The 15,720-nt window shown below is 37.1% G+C and overlaps 1 protein-coding gene across 1 annotated transcript; it reads left to right on the forward strand.

Annotated features, from left to right (window-relative positions):
• The first annotated feature begins 1,997 nt into the window (after positions 1 to 1,997).
• On the forward strand, positions 1,998 to 14,916 carry LOC142098490 (uromodulin-like). Its single transcript, XM_075181334.1, has 10 exons — positions 1,998 to 2,102; positions 2,217 to 2,324; positions 3,543 to 3,590; positions 5,340 to 5,536; positions 6,399 to 6,553; positions 9,512 to 9,754; positions 10,625 to 10,778; positions 13,381 to 13,456; positions 14,715 to 14,735; positions 14,840 to 14,916. Exons 2-10 carry the CDS (start codon positions 2,252 to 2,254, stop codon positions 14,914 to 14,916), a joined length of 1,044 nt encoding a protein of 347 aa, XP_075037435.1. The 5' UTR covers positions 1,998 to 2,102; positions 2,217 to 2,251.
• Positions 14,917 to 15,720: the final 804 nt, after the last annotated feature.

Here is a 15,720-nt window from a genome sequence, read left to right on the forward strand (position 1 = left end):
GATTAGTTGAGAAACATATAGCGCTGGATACCAGGATCTGCTGAATAGGAATGAATACAGGATACCAGGATTTACAAGGGAAACCCAGGATAACAGGAGCCAAACATTTCATGTGCATGGGACCCCAGTAAGTCAGCTGGAGGGCACGATGAGTGACATCTAGCAAGTCCAACCAGCAGTCCACGGCAATAAACAGCTAAGTATAGTTTTTTCAAGTCTAATTAGGTACCATGTCTTTAGAGATCACAACATGTCCTCATTTCTATAACTGAGAAATAAACCCAGCATACAAGACATGAGAAGTGGTAATGTGCAGTTGGTTGTTACTGGGAAAAAAATGGATATTGGAAGGGATTAAATCTTCAAAGAACTAATATTTAAAACCAATGACTGACCCGGAAAACTTCAGACAGTTGGCAACCTTAGCATCTGATGAATTATTATCTAAAATCTAGCTCTCTTGCCCATACTCACCCCATCCCAGTAGACACCTCTTGCCAAGAAAACACAGTTTCAATAGGTTCCAGTGGTTATGTTTCAGATATACCACAGAAAGTACAACATACTTAGGTGTATTTCTATTGTTATTGTTCTATTGCCAACTTTCGTTTGTCATTTGACATCAACCTGTTCGAACATCTGAAATTTGAACACTCTATGCAATTTAGTTTCTGACCTGCCAGTAATTATATTGACCTTGACTTGTATAACTGTATCTGTCCTCTCCTTGTTGTCCAATACCTTGTTAATCATATTAATGTATTCCTGTAAATACATACAGAAAATCACAGATTCACAATTCGCATTTAAAAAACATTGACATGTATACAATTAAGCTCAAATGTGCTCAAGCAAGTTTGCATTTGGGTGAAACAGTTCAAAAATTGTCAAACAGTCTGAAACAAGATGAACATGGTAAAACCTGTTTGACTTTCTCAAATATAGCTCAATAATTTTAATTCATAAAAAAATTAGAGTAATTCTACAGAATTTTAAAATTATTATGCAGATACAACAAACTGTTTTGAGAAACGATATGTGGCCAGTTCAGACAATTTTAGTGAAGAACACAATAGCAATGCTTCAGTTGTTTGACAACCTTTTATGTGTTTCAGACACATACAGCACAGTGGCCTAGTGGTTAGCACTTTTGCCTCACAGCACTGGGGTCATGAGTTTGATTCCCGACCATGGCCTTATCTGTGTGGAGTTTGTGTGTTTGCGTGGGTTTCCTCCGGGTGCTCCGGTTTCCCCCCACACTCCAAAAAACATACTGGTAGGTTAATTGGCTGCTATGAAAATTGACCCTAGTCTGTCTGTCTCCCTCTCTGTCTGTCTGTCTGTGAGTGTGTGTCTATATTAGGGAATTTAGACTGTAAGCTCCAATGGGGCAGAAACTAATGTGAGCGAGTTCTCTGTACAGCGCTGCGGAATTAGTGGCGCTATATAAATAAATGATGATGATGATACAGCCATTAGGTCCACCATACACAATACTATACCCAACATAACAGGCTCTTATCTAGCACATGCCCATCACATACTGAAATGTGCCCAGCTTCACGACCCATCCTATTCCAATGCCCTATATCACAGAATATTTTTCTGTCCTACTTGCAGTAAATGTTTACAGCTTTATGGCACTCAAATATTTTTATTGATTCAAATATTTTTGACAAGCCATCATGTGATGATGTTTTCATCACTTGAATAGATCTGTTATTTTATTGCCTAGCTACTATTTTAAAATAAGTCTCAAGTTGAAGATTGTTTCATTTTAGATCAACAACAGCACTATCAAATTCACTACTCTACCCCAAAAAGTTAAATATTTGCCATTTTGACCAATATGTGTTAAAGTTATACATTTATTGTAGCCTAAATTGGAGATTCTTTATATTTTTTTATAGTTGCTATATATACTATTTTTGGTTAATGGTTTTATGTCACGGCAATGATCAGAACTGGGATAGGATTTTAATAGCAGTAGGTAAAGGGTAATAAAAGAGTAATTCCATTTACTCGTTGCTCTATATAAAGGCAATATCAAAACAGATGCAAGTCAGTCCTGCAGAGAACTTTCATTGCCACCAAACCTCAAAGTAAGGGGGAAAGAATACTCTTCTGGAACCAGAATTTGTCCAATCACCAAACTCGGGTTTAAGGATTTCAGTTTGTAGATTTCAATTTAATTTTCTTTTTTTTCTTATTTGTAGCTTCTAGTGAGAGATCAGGACTGGGAAACTTCGTGATGCATCCCATTCCAGTGGCCTCCTTGCTGCTTCTCTGCTCCAGCTTAATTCTTTTACTAAGCATAGATCCAGGTAAGAAAACATTTATATATATGCTGCATGCTTAATCTTCAATATTACAAATTATCAATATTATGAAGCACTGTGCACTTTCTACTTTACACTACACTGTGCTAACAAAGATCTCTGGAATGATACATCAGTTCCAAACTTGCAGTAAACTTTTAAACTATGATGATAACTTTGCGGGCATGAAATTAAATGTTGATAAAAATTTAATTGGATGTATAGGATTTGATATCTAGAAAGCTTGGAATAATGGTTTTTCTTGTTTTTACATTCTTTGGAGCTCTGTTCCTAAAATATACTAAACTACATTTATAAGTGATGCCTGTCTTTCCCCATACTATCACTGGCATTCCACTCATTAAATTATTTAGCAGTGCTCCTTATAGTGACTGTAGTAGATGCTATTTGGTGATTATATCTATGTGCATAATAGTATACTGAATAGAAACTTAAATTTATTTGCTTTCTTTCTGTTTTCCAAGCTTCCTTGACCAGAGTGTTCTACATAAAAATTCATGTCTGTAAATTAGCTACATAGAAGCACTTTATGGCTATTGTATGTAATTTAAAGTGATTATTGCAAATCTACTTTAGATTGTATGAATTTTTGCACTACATTGAACTCACAGTCAGCTGCTGATTTGATGGCCTTGAATCAGGCCAAGGTGTTTTTAAAACTGCATTGGATCCCTAATTTCCCTTACCACTCAGCGGTCTCTGCTCAGGCTGACCAACTAGGAGGGAAGGGAACTCCACCAATGTATTAGCATGGAGAAGTAAGATGCTTTAAATACATTTGATATACCCCTTTAATATCACAAAAAGTTACAAATGAAACTCACATATAGTTTTGGTGCATTGAAAAGAAATTCAAATACATGAATGCATCGTAAAAATATCTAAGCATAAAATTCAAATTTAGTTATGGATATTCCACATTTGTAGAGTTTTTAATTGGTTGATTTGACTATTCAATTATAAACTCAAGGAAGGTAGCTGGTCCACATTACATAGGGTTTCTTGTGAGTGGTCATATGAAACCTAATGATACAACCAACCAACCTGATTTTCCCAGTTTTCAAAGTACATTTCAAAATATACTTTAATGCTTTAGTTTTACTGTACGTCTCCAACACAAAGCTGTGTATGTTGTCTCTAAGTATATCTATCTTTACTTACGAAATTCAAATAATAAAACAAGTGTTTTATTTTTCTATGCAGCAGGCTCCGCAGAAACCACTGAAATTCGGGCACATTGTGATTCTTCAGGTACTGTATGCTTTTTGTTAAAATGAAAAACAGATATGTTCAGTAGCAATAAATATTAAGTGTACAGTATAAGTATACTATTTTAAGGGATACATTTAAATTTTTTGCACTCCTCATTTAAAATATAAAGGGTTATACATTAATTTGGTTAGTCATGCATTGACAGGATATTGATATTTGCACAGCCCTAATATCACCAGGAATGTCTCTGGGTTTCAGTAAATGCAGTGCCGGCACTACCATTAGGCAAACCTAGGTGGTCTCCAAGAGCGCCAATGTTTAGCTGGCACCTAAAATCCTGAATATGTGACACAATATCATTCATTCAATATTTAAATGTCCCTGAGTTACCCCCATATGGAGCACCCAGACCTGAGATGGAGAAAAAGTAGTCTACAGCTTCTTACCTATGAAGCTGCGACTGCTGCTTCTCAGTGTTAGAGATGAGCCCAGGCATAGTGACAATGGGCTTTGATTTCTTTGTTCAGCGCCACACTCACAGACTGAAGGGAGCAATAGAAGTAACCCACCTCCTTCCAGGCAGCTAAGGCAAGGAGCAGCAGGGGAGGGGGTGCCACCTCCGAGGGGTGGGGGTGTACTAGGGTGCCTATAATGCTTCCACTGGCCCTGAGTACATAGGATTCCTACTTTGCATCAGAAAAGAAAGTATAGTTTACGTTGTCTTTCAAAATTAATTGTAGGAAACTGCATTTATTCTATATACTATGGTTCTAGCACATACTTTGCATAAAGTGTTGACCGCATAGGACTTATAGTAACTCTTAAAAACAGGTTCAAGTTGCAAAAAATAGGTTTCCTCTGCTCTGTTTGTTGTTTTTTAACAATACTGTCAGTTAGTAAGACTTTTTTATTATTAATTTATGGACTGATTGAAAACAGACAAATGATGACTTACCAAATTGTTATAGTACCTTAATTTTGTTAGTTCTGTAAGAATTTCTGGCCTTTTTCCCTAAACAAGACACAATTCAAAGTACTTTTTAAGAGCTTTTCTTTATTTTCCTTTGTCTAATTCAAGAAACTTTGTAGCTGATAAACTTCTGTGTTATATGCTTCTAAGATGTCGTGGACAAAAGGACAAGAAATGTGTGTAATGTGCAAAGCAACATCCCAAAAACAGAATGGCAGAACTATGAGCTTGAGTTTCTAAAAAATTAAATGGTAATATGACTGAGCATGCGCAGGGACCTTTTGCACAAGTGGAGGTTTTTAGAATCAGAACAAAATGAAAAAAACAGCCATTATCTGCTCAAACCATGTTCCTAATACTCCCAACCACAACTCCGTCCCGGGGGCTGGTTAGCAAATTTTAGTCCAGGGGGTGAGACTCAGCTCAAAAGGCTATTATGAATACTTTAAAGGACAAAAAATGCAGGTAGCCCAGTGACCCAGGAAAAGGCAGTCCACTAAGGGACAGGCCCAGGGGCAGGTGCCCCCCTGTCCAGTCAGCATCTGCCCACTTATAAAGTGGTATTTTGAAGTGACTTTCTCTCTGTTTATACCATGAACATTTCCAATCAGGCCTGCAATCCCACAAAAGTAGGCACTAATCTTTTTTTCAGCGGCACTTCCCAATTCCAGGATGTAGGAATGCACTAGGCAAACAGTTAGGTACATTTGCATGAATTAAAAACTCTGTGCTTTGGGTTATAATGGTTGTTTAGTAGTGCCTATGTTTATTGAATATTTTAATTCGTACAACATATGCTCTATATGTTTTCTTTCTAGGAGGTATATGCTCAAACCTAGTGTGTTCATATAACAAAATTGATGCAACGCTTAGTGTTCCCAGACTGAGAGAGAAAAATGTGCATATTCCATCCATCCATCTCCGAGACAGAAGATGTACTGGATTTCCATATGATGCTGAATCAGTGTATATAGTATGGTCCCTTGGTGAAAACATATGTGGAACTGAGCTCATTGTAAGTACTATGTAATAGTGAAATTACTGTGTAAGGCCCAGTGTACTCTAGCTGTATTTAGGCATCTTTTAAACACATCAATCACCTGTGTGTGAACACAGTTCTAACAGTTCTGAGCAAATCAGAGGAATCATTATTGGGTATGCAAAAAAGTTTAGCGAAGTTGTTAGGAAAATGCATAATGTATAAATAGCTCTGGAGTTAGCTCTGAATTTAACATTAAGCACGATAGGCAGGATTGGCCTGTGCCTATGGGCGGCAGTTGTATTGCCTTGCACAGTCTGTATTCCAACTTTAAATATAAACAATGAATTTATAAAGTGTAAGGTGTATAAAAATCTGATTAGGGATGAGGAAGGGCTAAAGGTAATAAATGTTGTGTTCCCACACATTAAAATTATGTAAATCCAGCCCTCTACAATGATAATTGTTATTTAATAAGGGTAGGTGAGCATAATGGATATATGGAGGTGGTAATAGACCATGCAAAAGATCCATCTCATCTTTGGTCTAACATATTTATTAGTGTGGTAGGCTGGTACATAGCTGTGAAGTGTATCAGAAATGGGCACACAGAAACATAAGTAGGCTTACTATTCTGTGCATAACATTAACACTGTCTAACTCTTATATGAAATGTGATTGGGGTATTTTCTGGCTATTGAAAATAAATTAACATAAAGACAAAGGCTAACTTGTAAGGACATGACTTTAAGAAATTAGTTATCATGCCCTTATTATCTACAGCAGAGGGTATGTTTCTCCATAAGATAAAGCAGTTATAAAAGCGATGATGTCACAGCTATTTTATTATAAATCATGACCTTGATCTGATTGATTATATAATGTTGTTTTCTTAAAGGTAGACTCAACACATGCTTATTACAAAAATCAAATTTACTTGCCACCGGATCCAGCAGCAATCATCATCAGAGAAGCTTACATTATCAATGTCACGTGCACCTACCCACTGAACTTAAATACTTCACTTCCAGGAGTTTTGCGGCCAGACTTGAGGTATAGTTTTTTCCCTTAAAGATTTTTTGTTCTTTCTCTGTTATTTTGTGTTGAACTTTATGTCAGTACTTGTTAAAAGCCAGTCAAAATTATGGAAACAAAAGAAGCAGAAGAAATAAGGAAAATCTAGTCAGGAGGAATAGTCATGTACACAAAAGATTAATTTGCAAACATTTTACCAAATTTGTGTAAGTGTGTAGTGTAGATGTGTGGGGGAAATGTGTGTGGGGGAGATGTGCAGAGGTGTTTGTGGGGGAGATGTGCAGAGATGTGTGGTGTAGATGTAAGGAGGTATGTGTGCGAGAGATTTGCAAAGGTGTGTGTGGGGGAGAAGTGTGTGGGGGGGAGATGTGCAGGTGTGTGTGTGGTGTAGATGTGAGGAGGTGTGTGTGTGGTGTAGATGTGAGGAGGTGTGTGTGTGGTGTAGATGTGAGGAGGTGTGTGTGTGGTGTAGATGTGTGGGGGTGATGTGCAGAGGTGTGGGGGAAATGTGCGGAGATGTGTGTGGGGGAAAAGTGTGGGGGGGGATATGTGCAGAGGTGTGTGTGGGGGAGATGTGCAGGTGTGTGTGGGGGAGATGTGAGGATGTCTGTGTTTGGTGTAGATGTGTGGGGGAGATGTGCAGAGTTGTGTGGTATAGATGTGAGGAGGTGTGTGTGTGTGGTGTAGATGTGTGGGGGAGATGTGCAGAGTTGTGTGGTATAGATGTGAGGAGGTGTGTGTGTGTGGGGGAGAAATGTGTGGGGGAGATGTATGTGGGGGACATGTGCAGAGGTGTGTGGTATAGATGTGAGGATGTCTGTGTGTGGTGTAGATGTGTGGGGGAGATGTGCAGAGGTGTGTGTGGGGGAGATGTGCAGGTGTGTGTGGGGGAGATGTGAGGATGTCTGTGTTTGGTGTAGATGTGTGGGGGAGATGTGCAGAGTTGTGTGGTATAGATGTGAGGAGGTGTGTGTGTGTGGTGTAGATGTGTGGGGGAGATGTGCAGAGTTGTGTGGTATAGATGTGAGGAGGTGTGTGTGTGTGGGGGAGAAATGTGTGGGGGAGATGTATGTGGGGGACATGTGCAGAGGTGTGTGGTATAGATGTGAGGATGTCTGTGTGTGGTGTAGATGTGTGGGGGAGATGTGCAGAGGTGTGTGTGGGGGAGATGTGCAGGTGTGTGTGGGGGAGATGTGAGGATGTCTGTGTTTGGTGTAGATGTGTGGGGGAGATGTGCAGAGTTGTGTGGTATAGATGTGAGGAGGTGTGTGTGTGGTGTAGATGTGTGGGGGAGATGTGCAGAGGTGTGTGTGCGGGAGAAATGTGTGGTGTAGATGTGAGGATGTCTGTGTTTGGTGTAGATGTGTGGGGGAGATGTGCAGAGGTGTGTGGTATAGATGTGAGGAGGTGTGTGTGTGTGGGGGAGAAATGTGTGGGGGAGATGTATGTGGGGGACATGTGCAGAGGTGTGTGGTATAGATGTGAGGATGTCTGTGTGTGGTGTAGATGTGTGGGGGAGATGTGCAGAGGTGTGTGTGCGGGAGAAATGTGTGGGGGAGAAGTGTGTCTGGGAGAGATGTGCAGAGGTGTGTGTGCGGGAGAAATGTGTGGGGGAGAAGTGTGTCTGGGAGAGATGTGCAGAGGTGTGTGGTGTAGATGTGAGGAGGTGTGTGTGGTGTAGGTGTGTGGGGGTGATGTGCAGAGGTGTGGGGGAAATGTGCAGAGGTGTTTGTGTGGGGAGATTTGCTGTTAACTGATATTATCGGTGACAATAGCAATTTTTTAGGATAAGTAAGTATTCTGCTTTCAGAACGAATAAATTGGCCATGCTGGCAGAATGTAACTTTCCTAAACAAGTTACATTGTATATTTATTCATAGGTATAAAATAAAGACACATTTATTTTCTGTCCGACACACAAACAAACACTGATAACTTAAATATTGTAAACTAACAATATGTGATACATTCAAGATGCATCGCTGTACATATAGCAACACTGCCCTCCAGAGGAGATACACAGAGGTGTGTTATTATGGTGAGGAGCAGCGTTAGCCTTTTATATATGTAGATATATTTCTTTCAATGTATACTTTATTACATAATATACATTTTTATCTGGGCATCAATAACAGATTAATTAAACTGAGCAGTATTTTGCTATCAGTTTCAGATATTTAATGAAACACCACATTATCTAATTATGTGACTTCATAGCAACCCTAGTCCATCTACATCTGAATAGAAAGTAAGAAATCCAGGAGGGAATATCATGAATTGATAGTATTGTTATGTAATACACCAGGCTTTGCCTATATGAATGATTTATCTTGTAAGGGAGAAAGTGCAGAACACAGGTGAGCATAATTGTAACACATGATTTTCTCATGGTCACAACTGTGCTGTGTTGTTTTTTTTTGTATTATAGTCTGTTTAAAGAACATGCCTAACACCTAATAGAGAGCAACTATCCAGTGCTGTCTTCATTCTCTTACTCACGGATAGCGATGAGACAAAACATGTCTTTGGATAAGCGGTTTAATTGTCTGATTGATATTGGCTAGTACAGATAAGCAAACACAGAAGACTTTGTATAATTAAATTGCCTATTGCTGTAGTGAGGAGGAGTGTCAAGGTCAATGTGTTTGTGTACATAAAGAAATGCATTAACTTTAGGCTAAATGGGAGACCAGGGAGTAGACTTACTAAAACTTCTAAAAGGGAAAAGTGGAGATGTTGCCCAGAGCAACCGATCAGATTCTAGCTATCATTTATCTAGTACATTCTAGAAAATGATAGCTAGAACACATTCATTTTTGTTTTTAGAATTTTGCGTAAATCTATCCCCAGAATCTTTCAAAAAGAGTTTTTAAGGGTTATTTTAAAGTTATAAGTAGATGTAATTGTTGCTGTAAATATCTTTAAATGCCACACCTTTTAAGTTCTCCCTACCAATTGTATTTTATATCTTTATAGCATTACATATATAGGCATTGAAAACAGTGGGACATTTAAGGTGAAGATGGCTATCTATCCAGACATCAACTATGTCTCGCCATATACTGCTCCTGTTGTTGAACTTTCAACAAGATCGACTTTGTATGTTGGAGTCTTTATTGAAGACCCTACCTATGACTTCAATCTTCTAATGATAAATTGTTTCAGCACGCCTACCAACAATATTTATGATCCTGTAAAGTATAAAATCATTATTGACAGGTAAGTGTCATAGAGTAAGTATATAAACCATGAAGTAGTTGTACAGCAATTCTTGTCTTCTATAAGTGGGAAAATGGATGTTCAGTACAAAGAATGAGAATCATTAGCAATAAGTAAGGGATGAACAACATACTAGAAGCCTCACATTTAGGGTGTCTTACATTGCATTACAAAATCCAAACACCAACACACTCTGTAGTCTTACAAATACTAGAAGCCCCATGGCACAGGCATACATTAAATAACTAATCCATAAAACTGGGATGCTTGCCTATTATAAGGAATAAAAATTGTAAATAATTACTGGTATTAGAAGTCAGCACACATTTCTATGACCTATATAAAATCATCCCTACAGCCTTGAGATCTCATTTGCTATTGGCTGTTACACTCTCAGTCACTGTACACCGAGACCCATCCCCCCACACTCAACAACACTAACTTACATGACCGTCTTTAAGGTTGGTATACACAGGCTGTCTTAACCTGCCCATGCTGCATTCCATCTATTCTCTAATAAATGGAGGAGAGAAACAGGGGTAATGTAGCAGTACTAAGGATTATTGATCCCTATGCGAAAAACTGCAGCCTGTGTACATCCCTCACATAGCACGTAAGTTATGGATGTGAAAAACAAAACAAAACACATGTACTTCTCGTTTGTGTCCAACCCCATTCTGCATTATTTGAAGAAGCTTGTGAGCAGACGGAATAAATTATCCCATATGCTTTAAGTGTTAAAATATAAAAATCTAGGAGCTTTAATCCAGAGACTGAAAATAATCTAAAAATATTTAAACATTTTCATATTTATAACATAAAATATTTGGTCACAATCGTTAACTTAATCTGTGGAATATTATTTTACAGCTGCCGTAATCCAGCAGACACAACTATAAATATTCTACAAAATGGTGTTTCCACCATGGGAAAGTTTTACTTACAGATGTTCAAATTTATTGGTGATTATAGCTATGTCTATCTACACTGTGAAGTTTATCTCTGCAAAGGTTCATGTGCACCGGTGAGTATAGATTTACAATACATAACTCACTAAGCAATAATTAGCAGAAATAGTAGTATGAATGTTGATAAATGTAGATGGCCATGTGTTTATACCATCAGAAACAACAGCATATCATTGCAACTAAGATTAGCAATACTTTTACTGATAATGTACTGATACATTATGTTACACAATTGAATTTACATGGTGCTGGGAGTATAGCAAATGCTTACGGGTTTCTATTTTTCTTTATTAACACATAAATATATCACTACATTATTGAACAGTCACAAAAAGAGTATAAAGAATATAAATATAGTAGGCACCAATTTTAAAACGGTGCTGCTGTGTAGTCTCACCAGCAAATACTTTTCGAAAGCTGAATGAACACTAAGCAATGATTGTAAATGTGTTTATACCTTTCCTGGGCTGTTTCATCAACTTGCCAGGAAGACAACTTACCATGAAAAAGCCAATAAGGGTCAAACCGATATAGATGTAGCTTTATTATGGGATTGGTGATATAGATCAGGACAAAGGTGCTCAAACTGAGTCTACAAGAGCTACCAACAGTTCATGAATTATTATTATATATTATTATTATCATTATTATTATCATAGATTTGTATTCATGTATTTCTTTAATCATGAGCAGGCGAGTTAATCTATTTTTCTGGGTCAGTAATTATCCCACCTTATTTTATGGACAAAAATCCTGAAAACATGACCTGTTGGTAACAGATGAGGACTGGGTTTCAGCACCTCTGGTGTAGGGGTTTGACAGTTTTTGCAGTGGCTATTTTGTCTTTAAATTTAGTAAAATACTACTTATTATATTGGACTCCAGGGGCCCTGTGAATGCCGCTAATTTTTTTTTGTGTAGACTCCTGAAATATACTACAGTTCTTACTGAAATCAATGAGTCATGCTTTTTTTTAACTGCCCTGGCAAGAGGGCGCAGCTGGGTGATTCATTAGAGTAGTGCTAAGCTACACGCAGCCCCAGGGCTGTATGTGGCCCTGCAACCTTCACATGTGGCTCCCCCGGCTCTTTCCTTCTTTATGCCCAGGCAGTTCTTTTCTCAGCTTTATGCTATATCACATTGAATTGTCAGATGTGTTTGTCAATGCTTATAACCCTTGCTTAACTTACATTAAAATGCCTAATGATATGTTTTTGCAGATAGACATCTATTTCTTTGATTAAATGCATTGTTGCAGCTTATTGCTGCAACGGTAATGAGCTGCCCTTTTTAAGGTTAGGGAGCAGCACTCACGGCCCTTGAAGTTTATCAGGTTTCCCATCATTGTGCTAGAGTAACAGTAAAATACTGGTTCTTATTCTGTCATTATTGCCAAAAGCATAGTGGAACTTCTTTTGTCCTGTATGCTTTTATGTGGCACAACAATAATTATGGTTTATAAGTTAATTTAAACTATGAACATGTTCTATATGTTTATTTTAATACTACGCTCAACTAAACACATTAATTTTTAGCATAGCCACTATTTTGCATAACTGCTTGCACTCTCCCGCAACATGCTGTATATGCTGCAATATTATTATTAATATTAATACTAGAGAAATTAAGAAACTGGTTGCTATGGCTTACAACACAGGCATGGGAATTGTTACTAAGTAAGCTATAATGATGGACGTTTTATTAAAACTGGTGCAAGGAAACCATTGGTTTGTCTCAAATTCTGTCATTTTCTAGAGCAATTTAGAAAAATGAAGACAACTTTTAACCAGTTTTCATGAATGTGGCCAGTTACACTCAAACTGTTTAGAGACACCTAGGATATGGACTTACTTCTGCTAAATGTAGTTATCATAGATTGGAATGTAGAAAATATTTTTTCCTTGTACTGTGATTCTTGCTCTTGAGACTAGGAGATTACTCAGAGTAATTTAGTTTTGGGAAAAATCCATTTTGAGACATGAAATACAATTTCTTCAAATCCTGATATCTGTACCAATTTTGAACAGTATCAAATTTGCTATATTATTTTACAAAAAAAAAATCACATATGAACAACTTATTTTACATACATTTTCTTTGCAAGTAATCTGTCAGTAGATTAAACCAATATTACTGTGCTATATATGAATTATTTGCATTGCAACTGTATGTGAAGTATCATTACAGTAAGACCTTCACCCATCCTACCAAGATAACAGTTTTGTCCCCTCTGGTACTAAACCATACTTCCCAATAGTCCAATTTTTGCCAAAAATATTCTGATTCAGGAACCGCTAAAGAGATGTAGTATACCAGAGAGTGGGGGTGGCTTCAACGAAACTGGAATGGGGTTTTTAGTGATTTGGGTAGGGTTTTGGTGGATCTGGAGTCGTTTCTTTTTTTAGGTGTTGAGTTGCATGCTAAACCATTTAGTAGACATAATGACTGTGACCTGCAAACTTCAGAACAAATGATTGAATACTATAACAACTAAATAGTTTGTTGCTATTGGTTAGATACATATAGCCAATACAATAGCATGTTTCCATGTGATATGCTCCTTGAATTATATATGTTTTGTAATAATGAACAACAATAGTTTATATGATTCAGAAACATCAATTCCACATGTTAGAATGTAATTCTTTACTATTGCAGAATTGTTTGAGCAGATCTAGTGGTGACATTCCAAAGGCACAAGCAACTTTAAGTATTGGACCTATAAAGCGTTCAGGTAACATAATAGATTACACACCTTTGTCTGGCTACATCTGTCACTATACAATTTATCAATATGACAACTACCCTCAATACTCATAGAAGATATATTAATATTTAGAAAGCATGGCTGACATTTTTGCCTTTACAGTATTTTTGAGTGAAAAAATATAAGGAGACATTTATTAAAACAGGAGAGTGGTCTACTTAAGATGCGGTGAAGAGCCAAAATGCCAGCGCAAATGCAACGTTAGGTGGCCAGTGAATAGGGCAAATATTTCATTGATGAGGGGAGGAACAATGCAAGGGCTCTGCATGCGATTGGTAGCGGTACATATTGAGTAACCAATGAAAATTTGCAACCAATGAAATGTAAACTTGCATTTCTGAAATTAAAGCAAACATCTAATTTCTTGCTTTGGTTTACATCCTTTTTTTAATCACACATTTTTTTTTATAAATGTCCTAACCTGTTATATCTGTGAATAGTCTCTAGCATTACAGCGAAACAGAGTAGGTTAGGATTTTACAAGAACTAATCTATTTTACCTTTGTTATATTACTGTTACCAGCTGGCACTAATTTTCAGGGACAGTCTGAGGTTTGAAAGAATTTTACCTGGAAATGTTTGTTCTTATTTTTAAGGATTGACCAATTATATGGTGCAATTCCTATTATCCGGTGTGTTGGATGCAAATCTCACTATCTATTCTCAATTCATGGACTATATAGAAGTTAACATGTGTAAAAAACAAATGTTTAACATTCAAAATTAATTGTAACTATGTTCAGAAATGATGAAGTGTGATGGACTAAGGTCCACTGAGACAACACTAAGCATTAATCGTTTTTTGTGCTTGACCAGTACCTGTAACTGTAAATTATATAATACTGTTGGCAGCTACGTGTTCTTCCTTTTATAAGTTAAATGTGTAGATATTTAACCCCTAAATCTGTAAATGTACATACTTGCCAACAGTTTGATATTTAGCAGCACAGTCCTGATTTTCAGAGGTCAAGGGGAAGTGGACTGTCAGAAATGGTGTGGATTGGGGTGTGTTTTGGGCAGACTAGGATCTTGTTTGGGCGAAGCAGGCTTTGGCCTAATTTGTCCCAATTGTCCTTTGTGTTAATAAGAGCAGAAGATAAGAGGGATCCAATTTTAGTTTACCCTACGGCAGTGGAGTAACTAGTCCTGACAATGTTAGATCCATTCTTAATATTTGTAAATAACAGGAAACAGCAAGTAATTTCTATATTTATTTTCCCTATAGATTCTGCATCGGACAGTGTTGGTAAGTTTACATACGAACCTTTGTATTCCAATGAGCATGTTTCTCCAATTGCTTTTCATGGTATAAATATAGAAGTTTAACACTTATTTTATGTTTGTTTTCAGGTAAAGCAACAGGCTTCAGTATTGTTGCCATCATTGGGCTGGCTTTAATGAATATGTTTTCTGCACTTAAAATTTGATTACACTAATGAATAATGCTGTATGAGGCAACCACTGTATTTGTGTTGCGGAGATGTATGTATATGCTAAGAAAGAATTGATGGTTTACACACCTATTCTAAATTGCACTGTAATATATATATACATATATATATATATATAATAAATTTGGATTGAGCTGCTGTTTGAGTTGTCTCTTTTCCTTTATAAGTATTATCAATGACTGAACAGAGATGAGCTTCCTATTGAATATAACTGCAGACTTTAGTTATATCAGGATTGCAGACAGCAATGTGAGCGCACTTGGTTCATCCACTTAGTGACCGGAATGTTTTTGACCCTTTAATGACCAAACTGAATTCTCACTTTTTTAGACTTAGTCATTTTAAATGGATAATAGGACATTCATTTGGAAACAAATTTAAGAAATTTTATTTTATATTATAAGAACTAAGAACTACCTATTGGAAGGAAGACAAAAAATAGGAAAACAGTGTTTTCCATTATTGTTCCTTTAGTTACTCCAATGTCATTTGTACATCCCCAGGAATTTACACCACAATTTATTTAGCTAGTTCTCCTGAGTGCAGTGATACCAAACATGAGTGCTTTATCCAAGGTCTGGCATTCATTTCAGTTTCATACACATTTATTTTTCCCTCTGTGGTATTTCACAAAGCACCTGTGTTACTGTACATGGGGCAGCTGGTGGACAGACAAGAGTTGTAGAGAATGTTTTCTGCTTTTGAAGTAACATACATTCATGACATTTACTAATTACTGCATGAATATGTGACACCCAGGCAAAATTCATCCATCTCAGG

Source organism: Mixophyes fleayi, chromosome 7, assembly GCF_038048845.1.
Source record: "Mixophyes fleayi isolate aMixFle1 chromosome 7, aMixFle1.hap1, whole genome shotgun sequence".
Lineage (NCBI taxonomy): Eukaryota > Metazoa > Chordata > Amphibia > Anura > Limnodynastidae > Mixophyes > Mixophyes fleayi.

Bases quoted from the DNA above. Each gene is read 5' to 3' on its own strand.
- LOC142098490 (XM_075181334.1), top strand. From the start codon at position 2,252: ATGCATCCCATTCCAGTGGCCTCCTTGCTGCTTCTCTGCTCCAGCTTA. The intron at 5,537-6,398 runs GTAAGTACTATG...GTTTTCTTAAAG, and splicing joins TATGTGGAACTGAGCTCATT to GTAGACTCAACACATGCTTA. The intron at 6,554-9,511 runs GTATAGTTTTTT...ATATCTTTATAG, and splicing joins GTTTTGCGGCCAGACTTGAG to CATTACATATATAGGCATTG.